The sequence below is a fragment of the Hydra vulgaris genome, chromosome 11, assembly GCF_038396675.1.
Source record: "Hydra vulgaris chromosome 11, alternate assembly HydraT2T_AEP".
Classification (NCBI taxonomy): domain Eukaryota; kingdom Metazoa; phylum Cnidaria; class Hydrozoa; order Anthoathecata; family Hydridae; genus Hydra; species Hydra vulgaris.
Genome location: NC_088930.1, coordinates 11747376 through 11774998, shown reverse-complemented (window position 1 = coordinate 11774998; position 27623 = coordinate 11747376). Strand labels below are relative to the sequence as shown.

Here is a 27623-nt window from a genome sequence, read left to right as displayed (position 1 = left end):
TCCCTACCGCAAACATGAGAACAACAAGTTGATAAAATGATTCCCTTAAAGTTTAAACCCCCTCAAATTGAGGGGGTTTAAACTTTAGGCAGTCATTAGTTTTTAATGCCAAAATATTTTACCATGAAATTAAAAATTTATCAATGAATATAAATATAGTTGAGAATAGAGCAAAAAAAATTTTATCAAATTGTTGCTTTTACGTTTTGGGCAGGGTGGCAAAGGTTTTGGGTTTTTTTCCCATGTTCCAATCATCGCATTTTTTTGCAAAAAATCCTTATTTGACATAAGTATAAACATATAAATGTTTGGAGTTTACTCCGTGTCTGAAAGTTAGCTTAAAATCCAAAAAATGCTGGATCCGCCCTTGACTTCTTCACTAGCAACAATGTCAAAAAACAGAAGATTAAGTTTTTTAGAAATGGAACATATACATATATATATATATATATATATATATATATATATATATATATATATATATATATATATATATATATATATATATATATATATATATATATATATATATATATATATATATATATATATATGTAGTAATATAAAACTTTTTTAAAGGGCTGGTTAAATTTAGTGTTTGAATATTAAAAGAAAGAATGAAGAAAGAGAAGGAGAAGAAGCGGAGATGAAAGAAATAAGAATTGGTGTAATCTTGTAGTAAAGATAAAACTATTTAACCTTTTACTTGAGATTTTCTGTCAGGAATATTTTTCCATTTGACTTCTTCCTCAAGCTCGTTAAGTTCCTGTAACAAATCAGTAGATATATCGGGAATATTATTGGAGGTTTTATTTAAAGAAGCTGAGCTTTTTGTTTTTTCTTCACGTTTTATCTCAAACGGTTGCGTAGAAACTGGAACTTTGTAGTTGTCAGATGATTCGCTGGAAACCGATTGATTAGAACCATGTTTCTTTATTTCTTTCGTCGATACTGGTTCAGGTTTGGCTTCTTGCGCTTTAACAAGGACGGTAGGTTGGTAATGTTTTGGAAGATATTCCTGAAATTTAATAAATTATATTTACCTTTTAATTTTTTTTTTTTCTTTTTACTTTATTTAACCATTTGTTGCAATTTTTTTATTATGTTGCCTACCTTGAAACCTGGAAATTCTTTACTTATTATATTCAAACTAATTAAAAAGTTATTTAAAGAAATGAGAAAGTAAGTTTGTACCTTTCGTGAATTAAACTGATCGGCTTGATTTTGAAGGTTGTTAATAATTTTTTGGTTCAGTTTGCCAGGACTTTTTATGTTAATGCAATCTTCATTTTCAACATTTCTACATTCTTCGTTGGACAAAGAAGCATCTCCAATGGACGCTTTGCTAAAGATCAAATTTAGCTATAAAGTATCAAATACATATTTTGCGACAATCGATTAAAAACTGGTTTTTATTTAAATTTTATATTTACGTACAGCTCTGTTATCATTGAATTAACTAGAAATTATTTTAGAAGTCATCGACAGTTCTTATATGATGTTAGCCGAGATTTACTTTTCAAGAATATTATCTGTACCGTAAAATCGCCTAAGTTTGGTCAGTTTGTTTGTTAGTCAGTTAGTTTATTTCGCCGTTAAAAATATTTACAATGTACAACAATATAAAAAAGTACAATTGGCTGGAGCAAAAAGAAGGCATAAATTAGCCTTATTACCGAGCCCCAATAGTAACGCAAATAAATACCCGTAATATATAAGCAACATGTTGCTTATATATTATGGATATTTATTGAAAAAAGAAAACTTTAAGATATTAAGAAATAAAAAAAGGAATAAAATAATTAGAAGAAAAAAAAAAAAGATTAAAATATAGTAATAAAAATGACAATATTTTCTGTTTTTAGTTATAAACTGAACGTAATTTGATATATATATATATTATGTACATTATTTTTTTTCAAAAACTTTCGAAATTAAAAAGATAAAATTTCTGTTGCAATATCATAAAATATATCAAAGAAAATTGTAGGTAACTTCAAAAATAAATATTTTCAGTGAAAGTATGATAAAGACATTGAAATTCTTAATATTGACTTTGCTCTTTTGTTTAATGATCTAGATCACTAAATTTATGCTGCTAATTTAGTTTAATAACTTATAAAAGTGAAAGAGAAAATTAAAATCAACTATATTAAAAGTGACAGAGAAAATCTACTATATTAAAATCCGTAAATACTAAATAATGTCTTAATTTAGATTTGAATTGTGGAATTTTTTTTTCTTTAATATTAACAAAATCTACTACATTAAAATCTACTATTTTAAAATCCGTAAGCAGCGCCGTAACTAGCTTTTCTAGTGCCCTGTGCAAAATTTGATTTTTCGGCCCCCTAAGCCTAACTTTTTTTATTAATAGAACAAATAATTTTTCGTCAGTTTAAAGTTCCATCTACGGGCCCTGTGCAAGTGCACCTGTTGCACCTGCCTAGTTACGGCACTGTCCGTAAGTACTAAATAACATCTTGATTAAGATTTGAATTGCGGAAGTGTTTAACATAACTTTAGATTATATTTTTGAGTAACAAAATTATTTTCTGAGAACTTGGTGGGGTATTTATTGCTTAGTTCTCTAAAATAAGGATAAAATATTGTTGGAGACAGTCCATGCTTTATTTTATACATGAACTGTATGACGAGGAATATGTTGATTTTAAACACATTTAATGCAGTTTACGTAGAAGTGGCTCACAAGGCACAGTTTTTATTGCTCCAAAAACAATTCTACATGCACTTTTTTGTTTAGGATGAATTTTCTTTAACTTAGCGTAGCTGGCGCTCGCCCATACAATATTGTCGTAAGTTAAATAACTATGTATCTAAAAATGGTTTTGCTTTATACATCATTGCAATGCTTATTGAAAGTTTTCTTTCAAAAGTGCTAATATGTTTCCTCCATGATAAATTTTCGTCTAAAATAAAACCTAAAAAGTTTACAGTTGTTTGTCTTGTAATATTTATATTATTAATTTTAAGATCGGGTAATGATTGAAGTCTTTTTGTTGTTACTGCAACGAAAGTTCAAAAGGGCCTAAGTTTCTTAAGCCCGTTTGAACCTTTTCAACACACTTCCTTGAACTGGCCTTGACCACATTGAAGGCCAGATTCATCGCAAATAAAAATGTGGAATGGCTTACTTGCGAATCCATGTATATTGTACATATCAGCAACTTGTGCAAACCTTAATAAAATAATTTAAAAAAATTATAAAGTAGGTCATTAAAATACTATAAGGTAAGCAGTTTGTAAAAAAGGTGTAATTTGTAAATATTGCAAACAAATTGAATTTTACCTTTTAAAAGTTGCGCCTTTTTTTAATTAAAAAACAGTTTGTTATAAAATATATTTATATATAAATATATAGTTTTAATAAATATGATTAATCAATAGTACCTGGCTGAGTCAACATTGCACGGTCTGACGGCATATTATTTAAAGTTCTGAGCAATAGCTTATCACAATGACGCCTAATAAATGATTAATACCAGGCAGGTGTAACTTTGCCGCCATTAACACAAATTTCATTTGAATTAACCAAGTTGTTTATTAACAAAAGACATTATTTTAAGTCTAAATCAATATCACTCATAAGTATTGAAACTTTTACTAAAATGTCCACGATGTTGTCACTCAAGTTGGTTTGCCATTTTTTTAGTATACTTGCAGTTACTTCGATGCAGTTACTTCGATGCAGTTACTGTCGATGTAAGTTGATCTTTTTGAAGTCAAATGTTATTGGTGCTTTTATGTTACTCATTCCTTTATGATATGGTTTGAATATATATGATGTATTGAATATGATATGGTTTGAATATATATGATGTATTGAATATGATATGGTTTGAATATGTATGATGTATTGAATATGATATGGTTTGAATATATATGATGTATTGAATATGATATGGTTTGAATATATATGATGTGTTGAATATGATATGGTTTGAATATGTATGATGTATTGAACATGATGTGGTTTGAAGTCTGTGGATTAAGGCTTTATCCACAGACTTCAAACCACAGGCCATCAGTGCTTTATCACGTAAATCCATAGATGACATAATTCCTGCTAATTGTCTCCTTCGTTATTCATCCATGAAAGTTAGAGTATTTCAAAGTTTCACTAATTTTCAAAAAAAAAGTAATTCATATTCAAAAATTATTAATTTTTTTTTGTAAATATAATTAACTTGGTGATTCTCAATGATAATAAGATTAAAGTTGATCATTTATTTTAATACTTTACATATTTTAGATTTGAATTGTATGCCTCTTTTCGAATTGTTGTTTTGCTAAAGAATTATTTCAGCAGGTTACAAATAAAGATTATTATTTTTATATAAGTTCATATTTACGAAGTAATAACAAATATTATTCGAGAAAAAAAAAGTTTGTGAAGTTTGAGTTTTACATGCTATTTATATGTTTTTTCTTAAATGACCGAAGTTACATGTTGACCGAAATTACATGTTGACCGAACTTAGGCGATTTTACGGTATATGGCATATTCATTTTTAAAAAATTTTTTTTTCTATAAAGCTAAGCATTTTTTTTTAATTTAGATTATTGATGCAATGGAATGACAAAAAAAACACTTTCATGTTAAGAGAAATAGCTGGAAAAAGAATTTTTACACAAACAAGGAAGTAGAGAGCGTGGACAAGGGTAGCCAACTGTTGCAGATGTAATTAACACTCTTGATATTTTTCCAAATGATGCTACAACTCAAATGCATGTGAAAGATTAATGATTTTTTAAAAAACATATAAAGCAAAACCTAGCAAAGCCAAGTCAACATCATGACTTGGAGGAGACACTTCTTTGGAATCAGACTTCTTTGGAAGTTAATGGAGTAGTTGTAATAATGTTTTTACATATACCTATAAAAAAAACTAACCCTTTAGTCTTTACAAAAACAAAAATGAATTTGAAAAAAAAAAAAAAAAAAAAAATTGACCAAGGCCAGAGTTTAGCTAGACTCGAAAGTGAAACGTTTGATGACACTCGAAAACGAAACGTTTGGTGACACTCGAAAACCAAATGTTAAGAGCAATGTAGTTGCAAAGAAAAACATTCCTATAAATTGAAGAAGCAGTTCAGACACGTTCATGTTTCTGAAGGAAAAGTTAGAATATGATAAAGATAAAAAAAGACATGCTAGAGAGAAAATTTCACAAGGACAAGACCTGCAACGACAACAATTTAAGATGCAACAACAGCAACACTATATGATATTGCAACAGATGCTTTCCATTTTTAAAGAATTGATAAACTTGCTTTTTGAAAAATAACACTGTTTATTACGTTTTTAGATTTTTATTCCCTTTTGTTACAATGCTAACATATTTTATTTTTTTTTGTTTGTATGTATGATAAAAAGTTCAAATGAACTTACTTCATTGAACTTACTTAGCATTTTTTTTTACTATGAAAAGTATTGATGCAATGATCGAGGTTGACATCCAAAATATTCAGATACTATGTTTTCATAAAGACACATATGGACATTCTGTAACTATGCACATGCTACGTATACTTTCCAAACTGCATTTGAGCCAACTTTCTGCATTTTTTGAAACCAGCAAACTTAAAGTAGTTAGCGATAAGTCAAAAAAGTTGCTCAACTCAAAGTGGCTCATGGTGGTCTAGTGTTAAGTTTGGATTCTGAAGTGGTGCTTGCAAATGTACACCTAATAGATAGGCTGGAACGCTATATATACACAAAGTTTGTCTATTGAATTAAACATTGTTTTGCAACTGGCTTGACAACTCTTACTCATGCAGCATAGTAACATCATGTTTCTACCTTCAAATGGCCTTGCAAAATATTTTATCAGGTCATTAGGCAACACTAAACTTTGATTTTTGAGGACATGTTTTTTCTTATGACCATTATAAAAAACTTTCTAATTAATTTGAAGTCTAACAATTCCCTGAACTGTACCATCGACAAATCCAAAACAATTATCTAATGGAATTCTTCTCGGTCAATACCATTACAGTATTCTTTTAGTTTTTTGGTAGAAAACATAGAGGATAGGTTGATTACACGTGTCATTTCTATGACAAAGGGTTTCATACATAAAATACTTACTGCATTAAAAATAAAGCATATCTTTGAAGACTTTCTTTCAAATAAAGATACCTTTTCTGTGTATCTATATGGAAAAGCAAGTTGTTTTAGCAAAATGCAAAGTCTTTCTAGACCATTACATATACTTCTCTTTGCGCTTACAATTTTTCCGGTATGCCAAAAACATTAAGGGTTGCGAGGTCGTTTTTCTTGAATCAAAAATCAATTTTACATTGTTCATCATCTCAAGTATTTATATCAAACCTATCATATTTTTAAAATGGATATGATTCACGGGAATCGCTCATTTAAAATTAAAAATTTATTCACATTTATTAAATTTTCAGTGTAGCTTAAAAAAACTAAATCTCGTACAGATTTCAAACAGTATATAACCGCAATTGTTGTTTACCATTTTTGGTGGGTGTTGTGAAATTAATGCTAAATTGTATTCGTCAGACGACGCGTTCCTAATGTAACGTCGTTGTCAAATGATGTCTGCGTTTTGTTTGCTAAATCTCCATAATAGATCAATATCACTCAAATAAGGACAAGTTCTTTAAATCGAATGCAAAAATGTATATTTTATAATGCATGATTTTTTAAATAATTTTTTTAATTTTATTATTATATTTAAACTATATTTTAAAATATTTTAAATAATCTATTTTTAAAAATATTTAATAGTTATTATGCTTTAAAAAACTGAAATCCCTTTATTAACTTATTATTATATTTTTAGCTTTATTAACTTTAGTTAAAAATAAGTATGGTATACATATACGGTGTAGCCCTAAATATATAATCTGATTATTTATTTAAAAAAAATCAGATCCCTGTAAACATACTAGGATAATTGTTTAAAATTTCACCCCTTCTTAAATTTATTTTTCATTTTATGTGTATATATATATATATATAAGTGTGTAATATATATATATTTTATGTGTATATATATATATATATATATATATAAGTATATTTTATGTGTATATATATATATATATATTTTATGTGTATATATATATATATATGTGTATATATACATATATATATATATATATATATATATATATATATATGTGTATATATATATATATATATATATATATATATATATATATATATATATATATATATATATATATATATATATATATATATATATATATATATTGAATTAAATATACTTAACATATTTAGGACGTATAAAGGCATCTTAAAGCTTTGTTTATATCAGGCATTTTTCAAGACGTATAATAGAATTTTTTTAAGAAGTTACATTTTAAAAGATATATAAAAGATGCTTTTAGGATACGTTTAGGATGTGTAAAAGTTCTTGTATAAAAGAGGTTTAATAAACATCTTTAACAATGCGTTTTTATCTAGATCTAAAGACATCTAGAATGCGTCTTGTGTTTACTGGGTAGTTGGTACGTAATAACGCTAGTTTAGCAAATTTTGTTTGTTTGTTTTCGTATTTAATCTTTTTTAATTTTGATCTCAATGCTTTTTTTTTTTGAGTGGCAAATTAAATAAACTAAATAAAACACAACAGAAACAGATATAACAACTCCATTTAAACTAAGTAAGTTTAAATGGAGTTATTATATCTAACTAAGTAAGAATAGCTACTTTAGTTTATAATTTAAAAATCACTAGTAAGCTAGCATGTTTTAAATTCATCTCTTTTCAAGAAATATCTAATGATCTTGTCACAGAGCACCACAAAATAGCATTTAATGAGAAAGTTACCCACCACTTCCTTCACCAATGTCACTTTAACGGCCAAAGTGGGGATCATTTCTTGAACTTTTCAATTTAAGAGTCTGAAATCGAACTTCTGCGCCTAGGCAGGTACCATATGCTATTAACAGTTTTAATTAGTAAATATAAGTTTAAGTTGGCTATTCATTAAAAATTAATGATGCTTGATTAAAAGAAAAATGCGTAATTTATGCTTAATGTCCTGACTTTTGTAGGAAGTAAAAAAAATTGAATTGAAATTTAGAGGTCTTGTCACTACATTTCTATGTTTAATTTTTTTAAGTTGCAACTCAGGCTGTACTATTCCATATATTTTATTGTTTTTCAAAAAATATATATAATTATACCTAAAATATTCTATAATACAAATAAATACCTGACTGGTGCCATTTGAGGTTGAGTTTTTCGTGTTACAGCAGGGCTAAATGTAGCCCCTCTACCATATTGCTCATATGCGTTGTTGAAACTTGACGATCTAAAGGTTTTTGGCGAAGATATCTGCTTTTCCGAATCTCCCTTAAACTCAAAATTGTTTTGCGTACCATAATTTGTTCGGTTTAGCACGCCATCTGAGCGCAATGAAGAACTTGAGCTTTCTCTTTGAAATTTTGGAACAGATACTTCTTGAGTGACTTCTGTTTGTTTTTTAGCAGATGAACTATCCCAAGTTGGCTGACTATTAGTTTGTAGTGTATCTAACTCGTGAATTTTTAGAAATGATCGATTTGAAACATCTCTTAAAAAAGAATTCTATAAACGTTATTGCTATAGAAATAAAGAACAAACAAATAAAATAAAAAATAATAATAACAATATCAATTAATAATTATATATATTTTTATAGGTACATATATATATATATATATATATATATATATATATATATATATATATATATATATATATATATATATATATATATATATATGTATATAAAGTAACAACAAAAAGCAATAGAAAGAAAATAGATTTGAATAATTCATTAAAATAAATAGTTCATAAAACGTGAAAATCCTAAGTTTCTAAAGAGAAAAAAGAAGATGACATGAAATGCTCTAACAGCAATAACGTCAAAGTAGATGTCTTTAAGACAAGCTTCTAAGAATTTTAATGTACCACAAGATTTTTTACATCGGCGTGTTAAAAAGACTTCGCTAAAATTAGTTTATATATTAATTTACTTGGAAGATTTAGAAAAGTGCTTTCTGAAAGACAAGACCAAGATCTAAAAAAGAATATTAAAGATATGGCTATTTTATTGAAGCACTTTGAGTTTTATGATGCCATATTAGAGTATAACATAATAAAATGATAACTTTGTGTTTTTGGTTTTTTTAACTTTGTATTTTTGATTTTTTCATATTTATTAAGTTCTAGTTTATCAAAAATCTGATTTAATTTTTTTTTTTAATTAAATTTTTTACTAAGTTTTTTTTTCTTTAAATGAATTTTGTCTCATTTTACCCAGATATTGGGGAAAGTGAGACAGGGTAGTTGTAGTCATTCTGAAAAGAAACATAAACGGGTGTTGGTCTGCAAAATTTTATGTTGTAAAAAGTAATTCTTTTTAATTTGGTAACATTCTCCCAAGTCTCACTTTGCCGAAGGTTACATTTCTTCATTAAAAAAAGTGCCTTTTATTATTAGAAACAATGTTTAACGTTAGCTCAATAATTCAACTAAATTCAAATACTCTCCCCAGGAGAAAACCTCCATCAAAAATTCTCCTTGATGTACTTTTTATAACTTTGACTTTAATTAGAAGTCTTAATAGTTGGTTATGTTAGTATTAAATAGTAGTTGTTTATTTTACTATTAAATAGTAGTTGTTTATTTTATTATTAAATAATTGCTGTTTATTTTACCATTATAACTATTAAATAACGTCCGTTATACTTTAATAGTTGTTTTATTTAAAAATTCATGACATCCATTATTCTTAATAAATGTTGTGTTTTAAATTTTATGACGTCCGTTATACACTTTAAGAATTTCCTGCTGTTAGAAATCTCAAGAACTTTCTGCTGACATATCGGACCACATTGGATTTTTATTTCCTTACAATAATTAAATATATGGTTTAAATATCCAGTAAATATCCACAGATCCAGCAGAGCATTTATAGCTGTACTTATGGAACATTAGGCATATATTGTATATCTAGCTCAATGCTGGTATACCAAATAGTATATTGAGTTTAATAATAATTTTGAGATCTTTTTACATTTTTTTTCTTTTTTTATAAAATGATTTTTTTTTATAATGGAGCTCATTATTTTTATATAATTCTCATTGTAAAAAATGTCTTGATTGCCCAACAACTGCTTATTTTTTTATTCCTATTAAGAGTTAGAAACGGTAGACTCTCTATCAAATTCCTATACCGACGCTGTCTTTTATGCCCGAAAACGTGAAAGTTATCCTTTCATTTGTAAGACTATTTGCCAAAACCCAAACCCACTGTCAATGTATCTAGAGTCACTGCGCTTATCTCTATTCAAGTCAGGTGATGTACGCTCTATTCCTATATATCTAACCCCAACAAGTTTGAGTCAGCGGACGCGAAGGACGGTCAACGTTGGAATAGGGTTTGACAGAGAGCCAACCGTTAGAGACATTCAAAAGGAAGTATATAATAAACTTAATTAACCAATATATAAAAGAAAACTCAATTGTATTAAAAGCACCTAATAATTACAATTTACTGTTGCTATGTCTTTCACTTCCACTCAATATTTATACAAGTTTTTACAGTTTTTGTTAAAAACATTCAATTTTTTTTAATTAAAAATTAAATACTTTTAATAAAAACTGTAAAAACTTGTATAAATATTTTAGTCAAAGTTTTTGCTAACTTTTTAATATTTAATTATACTTCATGAAAACAATTTTTCAAAGTTTTAATTAGGCTTTATAAGTTATATAATTTTAAATTCAAAAAAAAGTATTTATATCTATTGTATAGTAAAATTTATTGTAAATAAAAAAAAAAAAGATTACATTTAGATGAGAAAAAAGAAAAATTGTTACCCAATGTTTTCAAGTTGATAATAAACGCCATTCTCGATGTCTTTTATATATATAGTTATTTTTCCAGTCTGAAAATGCTGTAAAGTGACTTTATTAGGGAACGCTTCGACAAAGAGACTTTTTACGGTGTCTATTGAGCGCATAAGAGATGGTAAATTTACACGTTTTACTTCATCGCGATATTGTAGGAATGCAATTGCTAAAAAAAAAAAAGCGCTAAATTTTAAAAATAAACTAATGAAACTATTGCAAACATAAGGGGGAGGATTTTGAGAACGGGGTACAAAAAATAAAATAAAAATTCTGTTTAAAAAAAAATAATTTTTTAAATAAAATTTACCATGTGAACTCCAACCTGAATCGTTATCGCTGTTTCCACTCACAGAGTTTGATGTTTCTCCACCAGAGCCATCATTTGAGTTGTTTCTTCTTGTCGATCTTCGAAAACTTGAGTTGTTTGATCGCACCATAGAGGAGGAGTTGTTGTTTGGATATTGACTTTTACTAAATTGGAATGTTTTACTTTTTGGATTTCGTTGATCCCAACTACGTTCAAGAAGCTTTTTTTCAATATCTTGTTCCTTAGTTTAAAAAAATAATGTTATCTAAAAACAGTTCTGTTTTTTTAGATAATGATTAATTACATTAACTTATAATAAATGTTTAAAATAAAGTTTTGTTTATTTATTTTATTTAAAAGGATATATTTTAGTTCTACACGATTCACAATTTTTAGCCTAAATTAGTTGCATTATTTCTCACACGACCAAGCAATGCTAAATAACTCATGCCAAACCAATTGGCAGAGCATCAAAACCATAAAAAAAATGTAATAAAACATTGGCTTTAAAACCTTAATTTTCTTTTTAATTTAAAACCCAAATCTCCATCTTAAACTTTTATCAAGCTCTCAAAACCTCCATAATAAGGGAATTTCAACCTGGTGCAAGCATGCACCAAAACTTATTAAGACACTTTAAAAGTACCGGGCCTAACTTACTAAAGTAATACGCAAGAAATTTTGTTATTGAAAAATTGCATGTTTTTAAGTACTTTAAGTTTCTAAACAATAAAAACTACCTGGTCGGCTTGTTCGTTTGAGTTACGATAACATTCAATTTCAGGACCATATCTTTGCTTTAACATTGAAATAAGTTGTTTTCTGCCTAATGTGTTTGTTCTTTCTGACGAATAATCAGTAACCTCTTCATAATTTGGAGTACTCATTCCAGCTAATTCTTTTGCTTTCTTTATATCTTCTATAGTTTGTTTACCACTACCCGTAGTATGTCGACGAGGTTTTCTTGTTCGAATTTCTTCCGACTTTGATTTTCCATCAAATTCGTTGTCTAAAGATGCGTTATTTTTAAACAAGTATGATTTAGGTTTTCAGATTGTATTTAAGGGGTATTTAAGGGTAAAATTAAGATTATCTTACTAGATTATATTTCGGTAATGATTCAATTGTTCATTTAATGAAAGAAACTGTTGCCATAACATGGGATATTTTTTTTTTGTAAATTAAGATAAAACTTTTTTAAACTCTATTTCAAGCGCCACATCATGTTTAAAATTTGAAAGTCATGTTTGAAATTTGATCTTAGTTATTTTTTGAGATTTTTTTTAAAGTACCACAGTTTAGCAGACCCAGCGCTTTTAAAGTTATTTTTTTGTATTTTTTACTTATTTTAGATACCCCAAGAAGTCCTTACGGCCTTATTACAGAGCACTGCGGATGAGCATTTAATAGGGAATTCACGCCTCTTTTTGTTAGTGTTGGGCTAACAAAGCAGTACAGTTAAACGTATTTCGGCGTTGCGTCGGAATATGAATAAAACAGATTTTTTCAGTTATTTAACGAAAAATCTTTTGGAAAAAATATTTACAGAGAGTTAAAGATTTGGAATACAACAACAGCCAATTAAAATTGTTTTATATGATTGTGTAATCGTTTATTCTCCTCCTGCTTGCTGTTATATAAAGACAACATAACAAAATCCAAATAGAGAGTCATCATCAGCAACCACATAACTACTCTTAGTATTTTTTTATTATTTAATTTGTTGTTCATAACTAGAATAAATTCCTATTAAATTTCAAAGAAATAGAAATTAATTGTAAATATATTTTAAATAAAAAGGTAGGCTTTAAGAAAGGCATGGACAGCATAATACCAACCTAATCTTTTCATAGAGCCAAATCACAAAAAATTTGAATATAACATTTTATGTAAACAAATAGTGTAACAAATTTAGTTCATAAATATTGAAATAATAAATAGTTGCAAAAAAATAAAAAGGTTAAAATATTTGAATAATTTAAAATCTTTAGAGCCATTGTACAAAATTTAGAGTGTAATTTTTTGTTTGATATTTCATAGCTAAGGCTTTTGATATATTGTAAAAATAAACTGTATATTTATTTTTTAGTATTTAACTTCGGGGCTTAGTCGTATGACTACTGTTGTCTTCTTTTTGCCCCGGCCATGTAAATATTTATTCATACATTTTGGTATTGTAGCACTATTTAAACGGCAAAATATATTAAAATAGGAAAAAACAAACTGATTTGCTGTTAAAAAAATACTTTTTATTTTGGTTTTTATTAAATTTACTTTAAAGTTTTTAGGAGAAAGGTTTTTGGTATACTTTTACATAAAATAAATATACTAATTTGTCAGATTTTTTAAGTTTACCTAAATACGTAAATTTACTTATTTAAGTAAACATATGTAGGGACAAATTCGATACATTATACCGATGGTTTTGATACATTATACAAATGGTTTTGATTACATTATACCAATGTTTTTGCTAGATTTTGATTGTTTATGCTTTTATGTATGAGCCATGATATATGTTTGTCAATCAAAACTCATAAAACTTTATACAAAAAAAAAGATTTTATTTAAAATTGGGCTTCCCCGAAAAAACTTTCCTTTTGAATATTTCATTAAGTTCCTAATTTTTAGCGAAAGTTGCATCAAATTCTTAAAAAGAATATTCGTACATATTTAAAAATATATCAGCAAATTAATAAGTATAAATTTTATAAACAAATGATTTTATAAACAAATGATTAATGCTATTAATAATATTTTGAAGTAATAATGGTTTATCTAGCTAACTGTTTTACAAAGAAAGTCATTACCCGGAACCACGGGACACGAGTAATTTTTTTTTCAAGAATAAAAATATGAAAGACCAAAGATAAAAAAATAAAAGAAATTATCAGTAGCATATAGAGGAATAGTAAAAAGGCTCACGTAAGTCAGATGTCTACGCATTAAAGAATTTATCTGCGCCTCGAAGATTTAACAACGAATACTCACTTAATTTTTAATAATGTAACCCGCTCAAATTGAGGTGAATCAAAATTTATTTGCTCATAGTTTTTAATAGTGTAACCCGCACAAATTGAGGGGATTCAAATTTTATATGCTCATAGTTTTTGAACGCTAATAGATTATTCAATGAAATTTAAAACCATCGATGAATATTAATTTAGTTTAAAATAGTTGGAAAAAATTTTTTATCAACTTGTTGCTCTCACATTTGACCAAAATGTTAGGGTTTTTTTGTTTCCAGGCTCCAACATCGCAATTTTTTGCAATGAATCTTTATTTGACATAAGTATATACATTATATACATATATATAAGTATATACAAGTATAAATATTTGGAGTTTGCTCCGTGTCTGAAAGTTATCTCAAACACTAAAAAAATGCTAATTGTTTACTCGAAGAAGACTAATGATGTCTTGTCATCGAGAAAAGCTCGTAAATTATACATCTCATAAAATTATTGCATACATAAAAAATGCAGCAGATTATTATATATACATATATATATATATATATATATATATATATATATATATATATATATATATATATATATATATATATATATATATATATATATAGATAGATATATATATATATACATACATATATATATATATATATATATATATATATATATATATATATATGTATATATATATATATATATATATATATATATATATATATATATATATATATATATATATATATATATATATATATGTATATATATATATATATATAATATATATATATATATATATATATATATATATATATATATATATATATATATATATATATATATATATATATATATATATATATACATACATATACTTCATATTACGCCAGCTAAGTGAAATAATAATGTGCTTATATTATTGTATTTAAAGTATGCTTACATTATTTTATATTACATATACATAAATCATTGTATAAAATATATACTTATGCTAAAAAAAATATGTACACATATATTTATATGTAAAAAAAAAACATATTTTTATATGCAAAAAAACTTTCAAAAGGCATTTAAATAGGAAACTTTATTAATATTCAAATATTTTTTCCAACTAAATGCCATTCGTATAATGATTTTAACTTAACATCTTGTCAATGTTTTTAAAATATTATTCGTAAGAATTTACCTACTAATTAATATAACAAACGATGCGTAAAACAAAGCTTTAACCAGGTTTCATGCTGTTAATGTTTGGCAGTATAAAAATTGTTGTTATTTTATTTAATTACATAGATTTATTATAAAAAGCAAATTTATTCAAAATATAAGAGCTGCTCAAATATATTAACCATGTTTATTTCAAAAATGTTTTAACAATATAAATAAATAAAAAATACAGTGCTAAAACAAATATTTTTGTAATTTCGTTAAAAGTGTTTGTTATGTCAGTTAGTGTATGTATGTATGTATGTATGTATGTATGTATGTATGTATGTATGTATGTATGTATGTATGTATGTATGTATGTATGTATGTATGTATGTATGTATGTATGTATGTATGTATGTATGTATGTATGTATGTATGTATGTATGTATGTATGTATGTATGTATGTATGTATGTATGTATGTATGTATGTATGTATGTATGTATGTATGTATGTATGTATGTATGTATGTATGTATGTATGTATGTATGTATGTATGTATGTATGTATGTATGTATGTATGTATATAAACAAAATATTTTAGTCAGCTGCAATCAAACAAAATTATAACTTTTTAATCACCAAAGACCAAGCAAAAGTCAATTAAATGAACCTTATAGTTAACGAAATCTATTTCATTTTTTGAAAACATTAAACAACATAAAGTTCATTGAACAATTATTGTATATATTATTATAACAATTAACAAAAAGTCTTTAACTACCTGTTCTTTAAATTGCGTAAGTTTGTTACCTACTTGACTATGACGGTTACAAATTACAATAAATATTATTACGTATTGTTTATCTATTTTTAATTATGTATTTTCTTCAACAAATATTTAAAAAGTTTGCGTGTATAGTGTTGATTACTCAGTTTGTTGTCATTTTATTTGTCTTTCATCAAAATAACAATGCGAAATTAAGTACCTAGAGTGGATCTAATAATAGACGAAAAATTATTTGTGTTATTTCAAGTGAAGTTATACGTTGTCGAGGAACTTTAAAATATTTATTTTCATAAAATTAAATGTTGTATTATATACGGTATCGCCAGGTAATTTTGAAACCAAAAATTATATAAACTTGTGTTAAATTTATTTTGTGGATTAAATAAAAATACTTACTACAATAATGTATAATTTTTTTAAATGTTTTTGTTCCTAGGTTTGAATAATCTTCAATCATTTTTATTTCATGGCATTATATTTTGCCCACTCGTTAGTTTTTAAAAAAAAGCCCACTCGTTAGTTTTTTAAAAAAAACTGCAATTTTTTTTGCTACGGTGATTAATTTTAAATATTATCAATAAATAGATATCACAGCGTATAGATTCCTCGTTCAGACTTCTTGCTATTGAAAAACAAAATCTCATAAAATATTTGTAATTATTTTTTTATTATTCGCCGACTGATAACTTATTTTTACTGAATACACATATTTACCGTTCAAACTTTGCTATTTACCGTTCAAACTTTGCTATTTACCGTTCAAATATTGTTGATTGCTGTTCTAGTTTTCATTTTTTTACTAACTTTATTATTTTAAATTTTTAACTCAAAAAATAACGAAAACAAAATAAGTAATCAACATTGCATTGAAGTCATTATACAAATTAATTTTAAAAATAAAACTCTCAATGTTAAGTTACCACAAAACAGTAGGTTTTTGCATAAAATTAGTTACTGTCGACAAGAAATTATATGAAATATCAATACTATATCGATATCAAATATCGATAATAAACCGATATCATTTATTGATATAAACGCAAGATAAAGGATGAAGATAAGTGTACTAGTATTTTTTTTTAACTTTCATCAAGTTATATTGTGTACAGTGTATAAATATGTTACTTTCTTTACAAATAAAATTGTAAATTGTTTATTTTTGAACTTGAATAAACTTTTTATTTCAATACATTCTGAAACAAAAATTTGTATTAAACACTGTCAAATATAATAACTATATAATATATATATATATATATATATATATATATATATATATATATATATATATATATATATATATATATATATATATATATATATATATATATATATATATATATATATATATATATATATATGGAAAGACAAGATGCGTGAATGCATAAATGCATTAAAATTATTCTTAAATATGTAACATGTAATCTGTAAAACAATGTTATTAGATAAAATGCTGTTTAAATTGATATTTCGGAGATTAAGTGTAAATGATCAAATCAATATTCGGACCTTCTTTCAATTTTGATTATGCTTTTTATTATTTTTTATTTTTTCAACTTTAATTATATAGCTTGTTAGTTAATTTTTAGTTTTACAGCAAACTAGCGCCTGATAACAATTAATTAAACAGCATTTATGTCCAAACATAGTAGAATTTAAAAATATTGCAAAAAATATTTATTTTGATTAAAAAAAAATCTTTAAAATCTTGAAAAAATCACAAATTTGACAATCACTGAGAGCGATTGATTTGGCCTTTGTGTCATAATATTTTTAAAGAATAAAAAAGTATTTACCTCTTTCTTAACAAATAAATGAGTTAAGTAAATAAATAGTATGAAACAAACTAGTTTAAAGCTTTTCTTTTAAACTGAATTGCACCATAAACCGATTGCGTTAAAATGTAATTTATTTCAAACATAATTTTCTTATCTTTCTGCTAATCTATTTTCAAATCCAGATTAAAGGATGTGCGTAGTTTTTTTATAAATTATTTTATAAGACGACATTTAAGACATCAAAAAAGAACAATGAATTTCTTGTTATAATTAAAGTACAAAAGATTAGAAAATGCCGTTCAACTAAAAAAAAGTAAAATAGACTTACATGATCTTCCATTTCGTGAAGAGTTAACCGAGAAAAAAATTTAGAAGTCAGAAACGCAAACAAATTTAAAAAAGTAAACAAATACATATATATATACATATATATATATATATATATATATATATATATATATATATATATATATATATATATATATATATATATATATATATATATATATATATATATATATATATTACATATATATATATATATATATATATATATATATATATATATATATATATATATATATATATATATATATATATATATATATGTATATTTATATTCTTCTACCAATATATATATGTATATGTATATTTATATTCTTCTACCAACATTACAATATTTGTTTACTTTTTTAAATTTGTTTACGTTTCTGGCTTCTAAGTTTTTTCTTGCTTAATAAAACCTTAGGTTTTTAAAAAAATGATAACTCACCGTCGTTTGATCTTCCAACTACGACGTATTTCTGAGACGTTGGTGTTGCTTTCCATTTTTTTATCATTTTAAACTTCGATAATATGTTTTTATTTTTACAACAACTTTTCAACTAGCTTTAAAAAGTAAAAAAGATTTTTTTTTTTATTTCATCGCATATAAAAGTGTTACTATTGCGTTTGCTGGTTATAAATTTGGGTTAACCAAGGTAAGTTGCAAACTAATGCGGTAAAAACTGCTGTAAAAGACGTGAGAAATGATGTAAAAGTTGTGGCAAAAACTGTGACAAAGTATGAACTCGATGCTATATAAAATTACTAATGTACGTTACAGACTATTTAAAAATTGTATGCAAACATAATACTATGAAAAAGTAAGATTTTTATCAACGCCATGATAATGATTGGCATTCATCCAAATAAGCGCTACTTAATTAAAGACCTCGTGACACCATTTTAAAAATAACTCTTATTTAAAAACATTTCATTCTTTTAAGATTTACAATCGTATTTGAGGGTGACAATAACTCAAACACGATTTCTTACAAAAAATTAATTAAGATTCAATTTAGCTGTTGTCCTTTTTTATTTGTCATTCTAGTTTTTTTATTTTAAACAAGGGACCTAACATTTTATTCCGACCCTTTTGAACAAACACAGTGTTTCTTAATTTTAAGGATCTGTTTAACTTTTTTCAGTTAAAACTAACGTAGCATATAAACAAGATAATATGTTTTTGAACATATAATTACATCAAAGAATTTTATAATAACAATATCCCGACTAATATAATTCTGATTTGCCGACACATCCAATTTGCACCTTTAGTTTATTATAATTACTATAATTTATTATAATTAGAGCAAAAACTTAAATTTAATAATAACTTATTCCATTGTTTCCCATCTCATTATAATAAATTGGAGGTATCTACAAACAGGAAATTTGCTTCGATCTGAATAATGTAATTCAAAATGATAAAAAGTAAACATAATAACATAGAGATGTGATATTAGGTGATTATTCATAAAACAATGCAATAATAATGTAACAAGATTTAGTCTATAATATTGTAACAAAAACAGTTTTAAAGTTTCTAAATATATTGTTAAAGTTATTTTATATTTAATTTAAAAACATATAAAAAAAAAAAAAAAAGGTAGAAATATAAGAAAAAGTACAGAATAAGAAATTAATTTATAATTTTATTCAAAAACTTGAAAAAAATTAACTAATAAACAAACATTAATAAAATAACCTAAACTTTAACAAACCAAAAAACTCAAAGGATGCGTAAAAACATCATGTCGTATTTTTAATCAAACCAAAAATAAACATTAAATTAGAATTGCTTTTACATTTAATATAACCTGACTGTGCGTGACAGCCTGACTGTGTGGCTTTTTGTTTTTGAATCAGTCTAATTCTTTTTTATAAGAGTAACACATCTCCTTTGGTATTTATTCACGCTTGAAAACCTAAGGAGATGTGTCCATGTAATAAAACAATTTTATTTAAATGGGCAACACCATCGGTGGGCGGAAATGTTGATTGAAATATTCAGAGTTTTTAAGAAAGGTTGTAAAGAATCGATATCGTTAATGTTACTTTTATTGAACATTTGTGCCTAAAATGTTTTGTGCCTTCATATTTGCGAAACTTAATAATTTTGTATAAATTTATTTTACTCAAATTAAACTTCGTTTTATCTGAATAAAATAAATTTATAAATAAAAATAATTACACAGATATATTTTAAAATAAATGCACAGATATTATATTTTTATTATTTTGTTTGTATTATAAAGTACTATAAATTATTTTAGACCAATGAAATTTAAAAATGTAAATATAAACCCCCGGTCAAGATCATCGTTTGAAAAAATATTTCGTAAAATATTTTTTGGTATCTTACATCAATCATATAAAAGGTTAAAGTTTTTTTGTTTTTACCACAGTACCCAATTTTATTGTTTTTTATTTTAAATTTGTTTTCTCTTATCTGTAAAGAATACGCTCAAGTTGAAGTATTTATGCTTTTGATTAAGAGCACACAAATAGTATGAAAAATTAAAAAAAATATTTATCCGGAAGGTAATTGGCTAGATTAGTATAACTAAATTGTTTAATAGAACTATAAACGGATTATCTTATCTTAGATAATGGTTTTTAAACTTGGAATAAATTAAAAATAAATAAAAGTTATATGACTAATGATTTAAATCAATTTTATTATTAACTAAACCTAACAAAAACTTTGTTTTATGTAATATTTTAATAACTAATATACAATTGTGTATACTTCTAAAAATACATTCTAGTCTTTAATGCTAAAGTCCTAGTTTGTTCTGAAATTTAGAGCACGTGATTGTGTTTTTAGGCTTAGAGCACGTGATCGTATTTTGGTAAAGTAAAATACGACTGTTTATGTGGGTAGATGATAGAATGAAAAACCTATTCCGACGTTTGAAGTTTTGTGTAAACTGATGATCGGAATATAACAAAATAAGTCTTTGCCTTAATTTTTAAACACTTTTTAACACACACTATTTTTTTAACTTATTGCCTGCCCAAACCGAAACCCTTAGTCGATGCATGTTCTGCATGTTCTGAAACCCTTAGTCCCTGCATGTTCTACCTATTTAGTCAGTTCATATATGTACACTTTCTACCTATTCTAGACCAGCCAGGGACTGTACATACAACAACTGACTAAATAGGAAGAACATGCAGAAAATGTAGAATTCTAAAACGTGTAGAATTCTACACGTTTAAGTCAGTCTATGTGTGTACACTTCCTAATTTTTATAATAAATAAAATTTTGTAAACAATATAACTTTTTATTAACAACAATCATCAACATTACGTATATAACTAGAACTAAATACTTTAAAATATAACATAAAAGTACACACATAAAGTATATGTGCTCGAGAGGAATCGACCCTTCGTTGCCGGGCGACTTAGCTTAATAATATAGCATTAGACTAAACATGACCTATCTATTGTGAGTGTAAATTAAAAATATATACTTTGTTTTTTATGCTACACAATTATTTATAACAATGGTTTATTATCGGGTCATCAATTTACACAAAACTTCAAACGTCGGAATAGGTTTTTGATTCTATCATCTACCTTTTATATGAAATATTGTTTTGTTATTAACCATCCAAATAGAATGGTTAATAACAAAATCAGTTTGGTTTATTGTTAGGTTCCCACTGATAATTACAAAGAAGTAAGTTTTGTAATAAATATCAGTGGACACCTAACAATAAATCAAACTTATTTTGACGTCAAATCACCTTAAGATGTCAAAATAGTGTTGAAGGGATGTTAATATGTGAAGTTGAGAAAGTTTACAACTTTAATGATTATTTTCATTGTTAGTTTTAGATCTAAAATTATTTATGTTAATAATATTATGTATATATGGTAATTATGTTAATAAAACCATATTGTCAAACTTTCGTAGTTTTCAATATTTGCTACCAACTATGACGTGAATAAACACTAAATATGACATATTTATGGTTGTAAACTTGTTCTAGGACAAAATATACATTTTGTGGGTAATACTTAAAAATCCAAATGGCTGCCAAAATTTTCTATTTTAAGTGTTTTCAACTTTTTTTTGCCAATGATGAGCTAAGTACTTGTTCTATAGTAAAATATACTTTTAAAAATTTGAATATGGCTGCTAAAAGAGAAAAAACTTTAAATTTTGTTTAAATTCTATTATAAAATGAATTGTAATAATAATACATACTAAATATGGTATAAATACATACTAAATATGGTATAAATGACATATGACAGAAATTAAAGATATGCATATTTTATGCAAAAAACATTTATTGTTGTTAAAGTTTTAAACGATCACCAAATGTATTATACTGTACAAATATTTGTATTTTATTATATTTCTTGTTTACAAACACAATTGTTTATTAATATCTATAAAAACATCCATGAATCGTAACTTTTGCGTTAAAAAGTCTAACATGATAGTACATCAATTTATAATAAATGTTGAAAAGGAAGAGTGGTGATACCTTTTATATTAATTTTATGCATTCCTCCTTTGTAAGATAGCTGAAATGAGTTTCCGACGACTATTGACAACTGTAATGATGTCATTGTTACGTTCAGTATCCTCTGAACAGTTAACATACTATGTGACATCTCTAACTGATCTCTCTGCTACATTATTGACTGACGTAATGCTGGGAAGGGCATGATATTCGAACTTCTTTTCAGTTTAATTTGCTTACTGCTATTTGATCAATGGTGGTCAGAATAGTGCTTTCCTGAGGAATGTTATGCTGACCCTGAAGGAATGCAAAATTTTCCCTCCATGTAGCTTCTCTTGTAGAAGCAAGGTAACATTTCATAAAAGATGTTTTTAGCAATATCCTGTTTGGGTGTTACTTCAATGAATGTCTTGCTGGGTATACTGGTTCTTGTAAGAAGTTTTCTTGGAGTAGGAGTTGTGGTAGTAGTTGTAGAAAAGGTGGTTTTGCAAGAATGGTGATATCTGTTAGACTGGGTGGAATGTTTTCTTTGTCTTGAGCTGAACTGAGTTTTTTAGGACGTCTAACTTAACTTGGTATCTTCACTAGAAGATAACTAATTTCAGATTTTTTTTTTTTGTGGCCGTCCACGTTTCCGCTTTGGAACTGGTTCTAATGATTCACACGTATCTGGTTCCATCCTAACTTTAATACAGAATATTGTGAGATAAATACATAAAAAAGGATCCTCTATAGTAAAAGTCATTTTACATTCTTGCAGAATAAGTAAAACAGCTACAAACTGAAGGTTTAGCATGAATAAAGCCAGCAAGAAATGCTAATAATGTATATAATTAGATTACATTTACTTAAAGCTGTTTCATAAATTTTCAACATTTAAAAAATTTAAAAGTTTTTTTTTTGTTAAATACTTACTTATATATCATATTGAGTGGTTTTCTTATCTCATGCAGTAGATGTTGAAAATGATGAAACTAGGACTTTTTGGTAGCCATGATTAAAAATGGCCACAGGCGGAGACTAAAAAAGTGAAAAAAATCTGAAAAAATCAGACATGTTCTCGGGTCTTCAAACTTGGGTATGCTTATGCTTATATCAAATGAGGGTGCTTGGCAAAAGAATTACAACAGAAAAAGCTTACACAAAAAATACTTTTAAGTATGAACCCAATAATATTTAAACCCAAGCTATTAAACAGAAGTTTTGTGAGTTTATTTTCACTTGTTTTTTTTTTTGTTTTTTTTCGTTTAATAATATATACAGTTTCGAAGCATATATATAAAAATAAATATTGGCGGGGCAAGAAGAATAATTATTTAGCCTTATCACCGAGCCCCATTCTCACGTATTTACAAAAACCGTAATATTTAAATATCTATATTCATGAAAAAAATATAAAAGTAGAATAGATAACAATTCGTTGTCATTTAAAGAAAAAATTAAAGAATCAAAATTTAAGGAAAGAGTCAATCAAGTGAATAAGAAAAATCAAGTGAATAAGAAAAATTAATAAGATATTGTCATTTGCTTAAAACTTAAAAACTTAAACTAAGATGTAAAAATAAAAAGTAAATTAGTTAATATACACCATAGAAATAACATAAATAAATAAGTATACTTCATAGAAATAACGTAAATAAATTAGCAAACGCCATAGAGGTAATACCATAATTAAAGTAATAAAAAAAATGTTGATACACTCAGTGACATTATTTTTGTATTAATTATTTTTTTGAATTTGAGTTTTAATTAAAAAAAAATATTTAAATCGGATATTTTATACTTCATAGGTAAGAATGCATGTTTTGATTCATTCTTAAACTGCTCTATACTAGTTTTATGTGTATTTACAATTTTGGGAAATATTTTCCACAAGTAAGGTCCACGATAAAGAACTGAATATGAAGTTAATTTTGAATTATATTTTGGGACAACAAAGTTGTTATTTGAAAGTTTTGTTGGATAATTATGAACTATTTTGTCAAAATAGGATTGAAATATTTTAGGAGATAATGCTATATTTGTTTTATACAGGAACATAAACTTGGTGTAAGTTGATTTTATATATATTAAATGCCCCAAATATACGCAGAAGAGGCTCACAAGGTACAGTTCTATCAGCTCCAAAAATTGTTCTACACGTGTGTTTTTGTTTACAGTACAACTTTTTTAATTTTGTATGGTTTGTACTTGCCCATGCAATTTTGCAATAAATTAAATAACAATGAATAAAAGAGAAATTTAAACTTTTTAAAGAACTATTGCTTAAAAATGATTTAGTCCTATATATCATTGCTAAATTTTTTGATATTTTATATTCAATACTTTTCATATGTAAACTCCAATGTAAATGTTTATCTAAGTCTACTGAGTTTTCTCTTTTAATGTTAGTGTAGTTGATTATTAGATTAGGCTATTTGATGAGAATATTTTTTGATTTATTTACTTTGTGGAACAAAATAAATTTGGTTTTATCCACATTTAGAGAAAGTTTATTACTTATAAACCACTCATTAACTTTCGATAATTGTTCGTTTGTTGTTTCAAATAGCGTAATAATATTTCTGTGGGAATAAAAAAGATTGGAGTCATCTGCAAAAAGAATACAGTTTAATAGGTCTGTTGCTAAATTTAAATCATTAATGTAAACTAGGAACAACAGTGGTCCTAAAATAGAGCCCTGGGGAACCTTACAAGTTATGGCAGTCGGGAATGTTTGTTTTTGTTCATACACTATAAATTGTTTTCTATCGGTCAAATAACTTTTGAACCAAATTAAATTGTTATTTTTTACTCCATAGTGTTCAAGTTTTTTTATTAGTATATTATGGATAACGGTATCGAAAGCTTTTGACAAATCAATGAAAACTCCTAAGGTAAAGTAGTTACTAATGAATGCACCTAATATTTGATTAACTAGTTCAACCACTGCATGTTCCGTTGAATTTTTTTTTGGAACCAAATTGTTTTGAATACAACCTGTCGTTTTCTGATAAGTGAATAAAAAGCCTATTCTACATTATTCTCTCAAGTAACTTTGAAAAACAAGGTAAAATAGATATAGGCTTATAGTTAGAGATATTTGAGTCATCTCCGGACTTGAATATCGGCGTGATTCGTGCAATTTTTAGCTTTTCAGGGACAATACCTGTTTTAAATGAAAGATTAAATATGTGAAATAACGAGGGTTCTATTATATTATACACTGATTTTACAACATTAACGTTAATTTTATCAAATTCATCACTATTGTTAGTTTTAAGGTTAAAAATGGCGCTTTGCAATTCAATTATTTTTAAATTAGGTTCATCCATAATTTGATCGTAACTTTTTGAATAAGATTCAAATGATGACGTATTCATAGGAATTTCAATGCCAAATTTTTTTTTTCAGGATATACTTGCAGAACTGATTTAAAGATAGATCATATGCATTGTTAACGTCATGTGACTGCAATACCAGATTCCAATCAACGTTGTCTCTTAAAAGATTCTGAAATTGTTTTACCGAATTTTCATTGATCTGTCGCCTAAATATAATGGATTGAGAAGGAATATTGTTAAATAAAATATTGTTAGTAACTAGGAATGTTGGATGATCCGATAAGTCTGTTTTGATTATGCCTGTGTAAAGACGGTTATTAAGATGGTTATTAGTTATTATATTATCAAGAAGTGTAGAAGAGTTGTTAGTCACTCTCGTTGGCTTGTTTATTGTCGGAATTATTTTGAAGAAGATTGTTTAAAAAATTGTTAACATTATTATTGGAAGCATGGTTTCTTAGGCATGACTTCGGGTTTTATTTATATTTGTTAAGAATGGTTTAAGATGAGCTTTAAATTTTTTTAAACTAGTAGATGGAGGTCTATATGTAGCATTTATAATTATTTTTTTGTGGTTTTATTTATTAATTCAATGCATAGTGACTCACAATCTATTTCATTTACACAGAGATCGTGACGTAAATTATAACTAATTGAGTTGTGATCAAAAATACATACGCCTCCACCAACACTAAAACCACGTGGTTGGTGAACTGATGAGTAATTAATTAGTTCAAATTGAGCATTTGTTTCACCTCGCTTACACCAAGTTTCCATTAGACAAATAATTTTAAAATCGTGTTTTAATTCATCCAACAAAAACTTAAGGTTTTCAAAATTTTTATTTAAACTTCGAATATTAATGTTTAAAATTGAAAAAATTTTTTTGTTTTTTTGAAGATATTGAGAAGATTCAATAACTGTATATTATTGGCTTTCAGATATTTTTTGATTAATTATTAGAGTCATCGAAGTTTTCCTCCATTTTAAAGTAAAGCATATATAAATAAACGCAAAATAATTAATAAAATAGTTAGCAATCGTTAATAGAAAAAAACTCTAACCCTTACCGACACGGATTCGGGATTTCTTTCGTTTTCTTAGACACCCACTCGCGTACAATCAGCTTATCATATGATATATATGCAAATTTTCCCTGCTGCTGCTAAATTTTCATTTTTTCTCTAAGATCTTTTCTTATTAAAATTGTTTCGACGCAAAAATTATCGTTTATGTAGATATTTTCACCTTTTAATTTAGAAGAATTTTTTAAAATTTCTACCTTATTTTTGCAGTCCAACAGCTTAATAATAATTGTGCGTGGTGTTTTTGCATCTCGGCGTCCACTGCCATGCGCTTGTTCAATTTTCATATTTTCCACCCCTAGGGTCTTCTCAAAAAGTTTAATCACTTTTATTTCACTTTCAGACTACGTTTCATTTTCATTTTCTTGGATGCCATCTATCCTAAGATTATTTCTTCGTGACCGATCCTCAATTTTTCTAAGTTTTTTTTTAAAGTCAATTAACTCATCGTTTTTATGTGCTTCGTTTTTACAAAATCTTTTTTTTCAAT

General features: G+C 26.0%; 1 protein-coding gene across 8 annotated transcripts in view; it reads right to left on the bottom strand.

Annotated features, from left to right (window-relative positions):
• Positions 1–20175, bottom strand: part of LOC100210186 (coiled-coil domain-containing protein CG32809) — a 36020-nt gene extending 15845 nt beyond the window's left edge. Inside the window, exons 1-7 of one of the 8 annotated variants that reach the window (XM_065810103.1) lie at positions 18689–20175; positions 11969–12237; positions 11229–11469; positions 10889–11087; positions 8235–8594; positions 1195–1345; positions 700–1018 (exon numbers count right to left, since the gene is read on the bottom strand). In XM_065810103.1, the coding sequence (XP_065666175.1) occupies positions 700–1018; positions 1195–1345; positions 8235–8594; positions 10889–11087; positions 11229–11469; positions 11969–12237; positions 18689–18755 (1606 nt within the window). In that variant the 5' untranslated portion in view covers positions 18756–20175. Of the gene's footprint in view, positions 1–699; positions 1019–1194; positions 1346–8234; positions 8595–10888; positions 11088–11228; positions 11470–11968; positions 12238–12326; positions 12964–15386; positions 15609–16132; positions 16322–16534; positions 16966–17934; positions 18218–18688 lie in introns of those variants that run through there. The other 7 variants (XM_065810111.1, XM_065810106.1, XM_065810105.1 and 4 more) reach the window with 7 other exon arrangements.
• Between the last annotated feature and the right edge of the window lie 7448 nt (positions 20176–27623).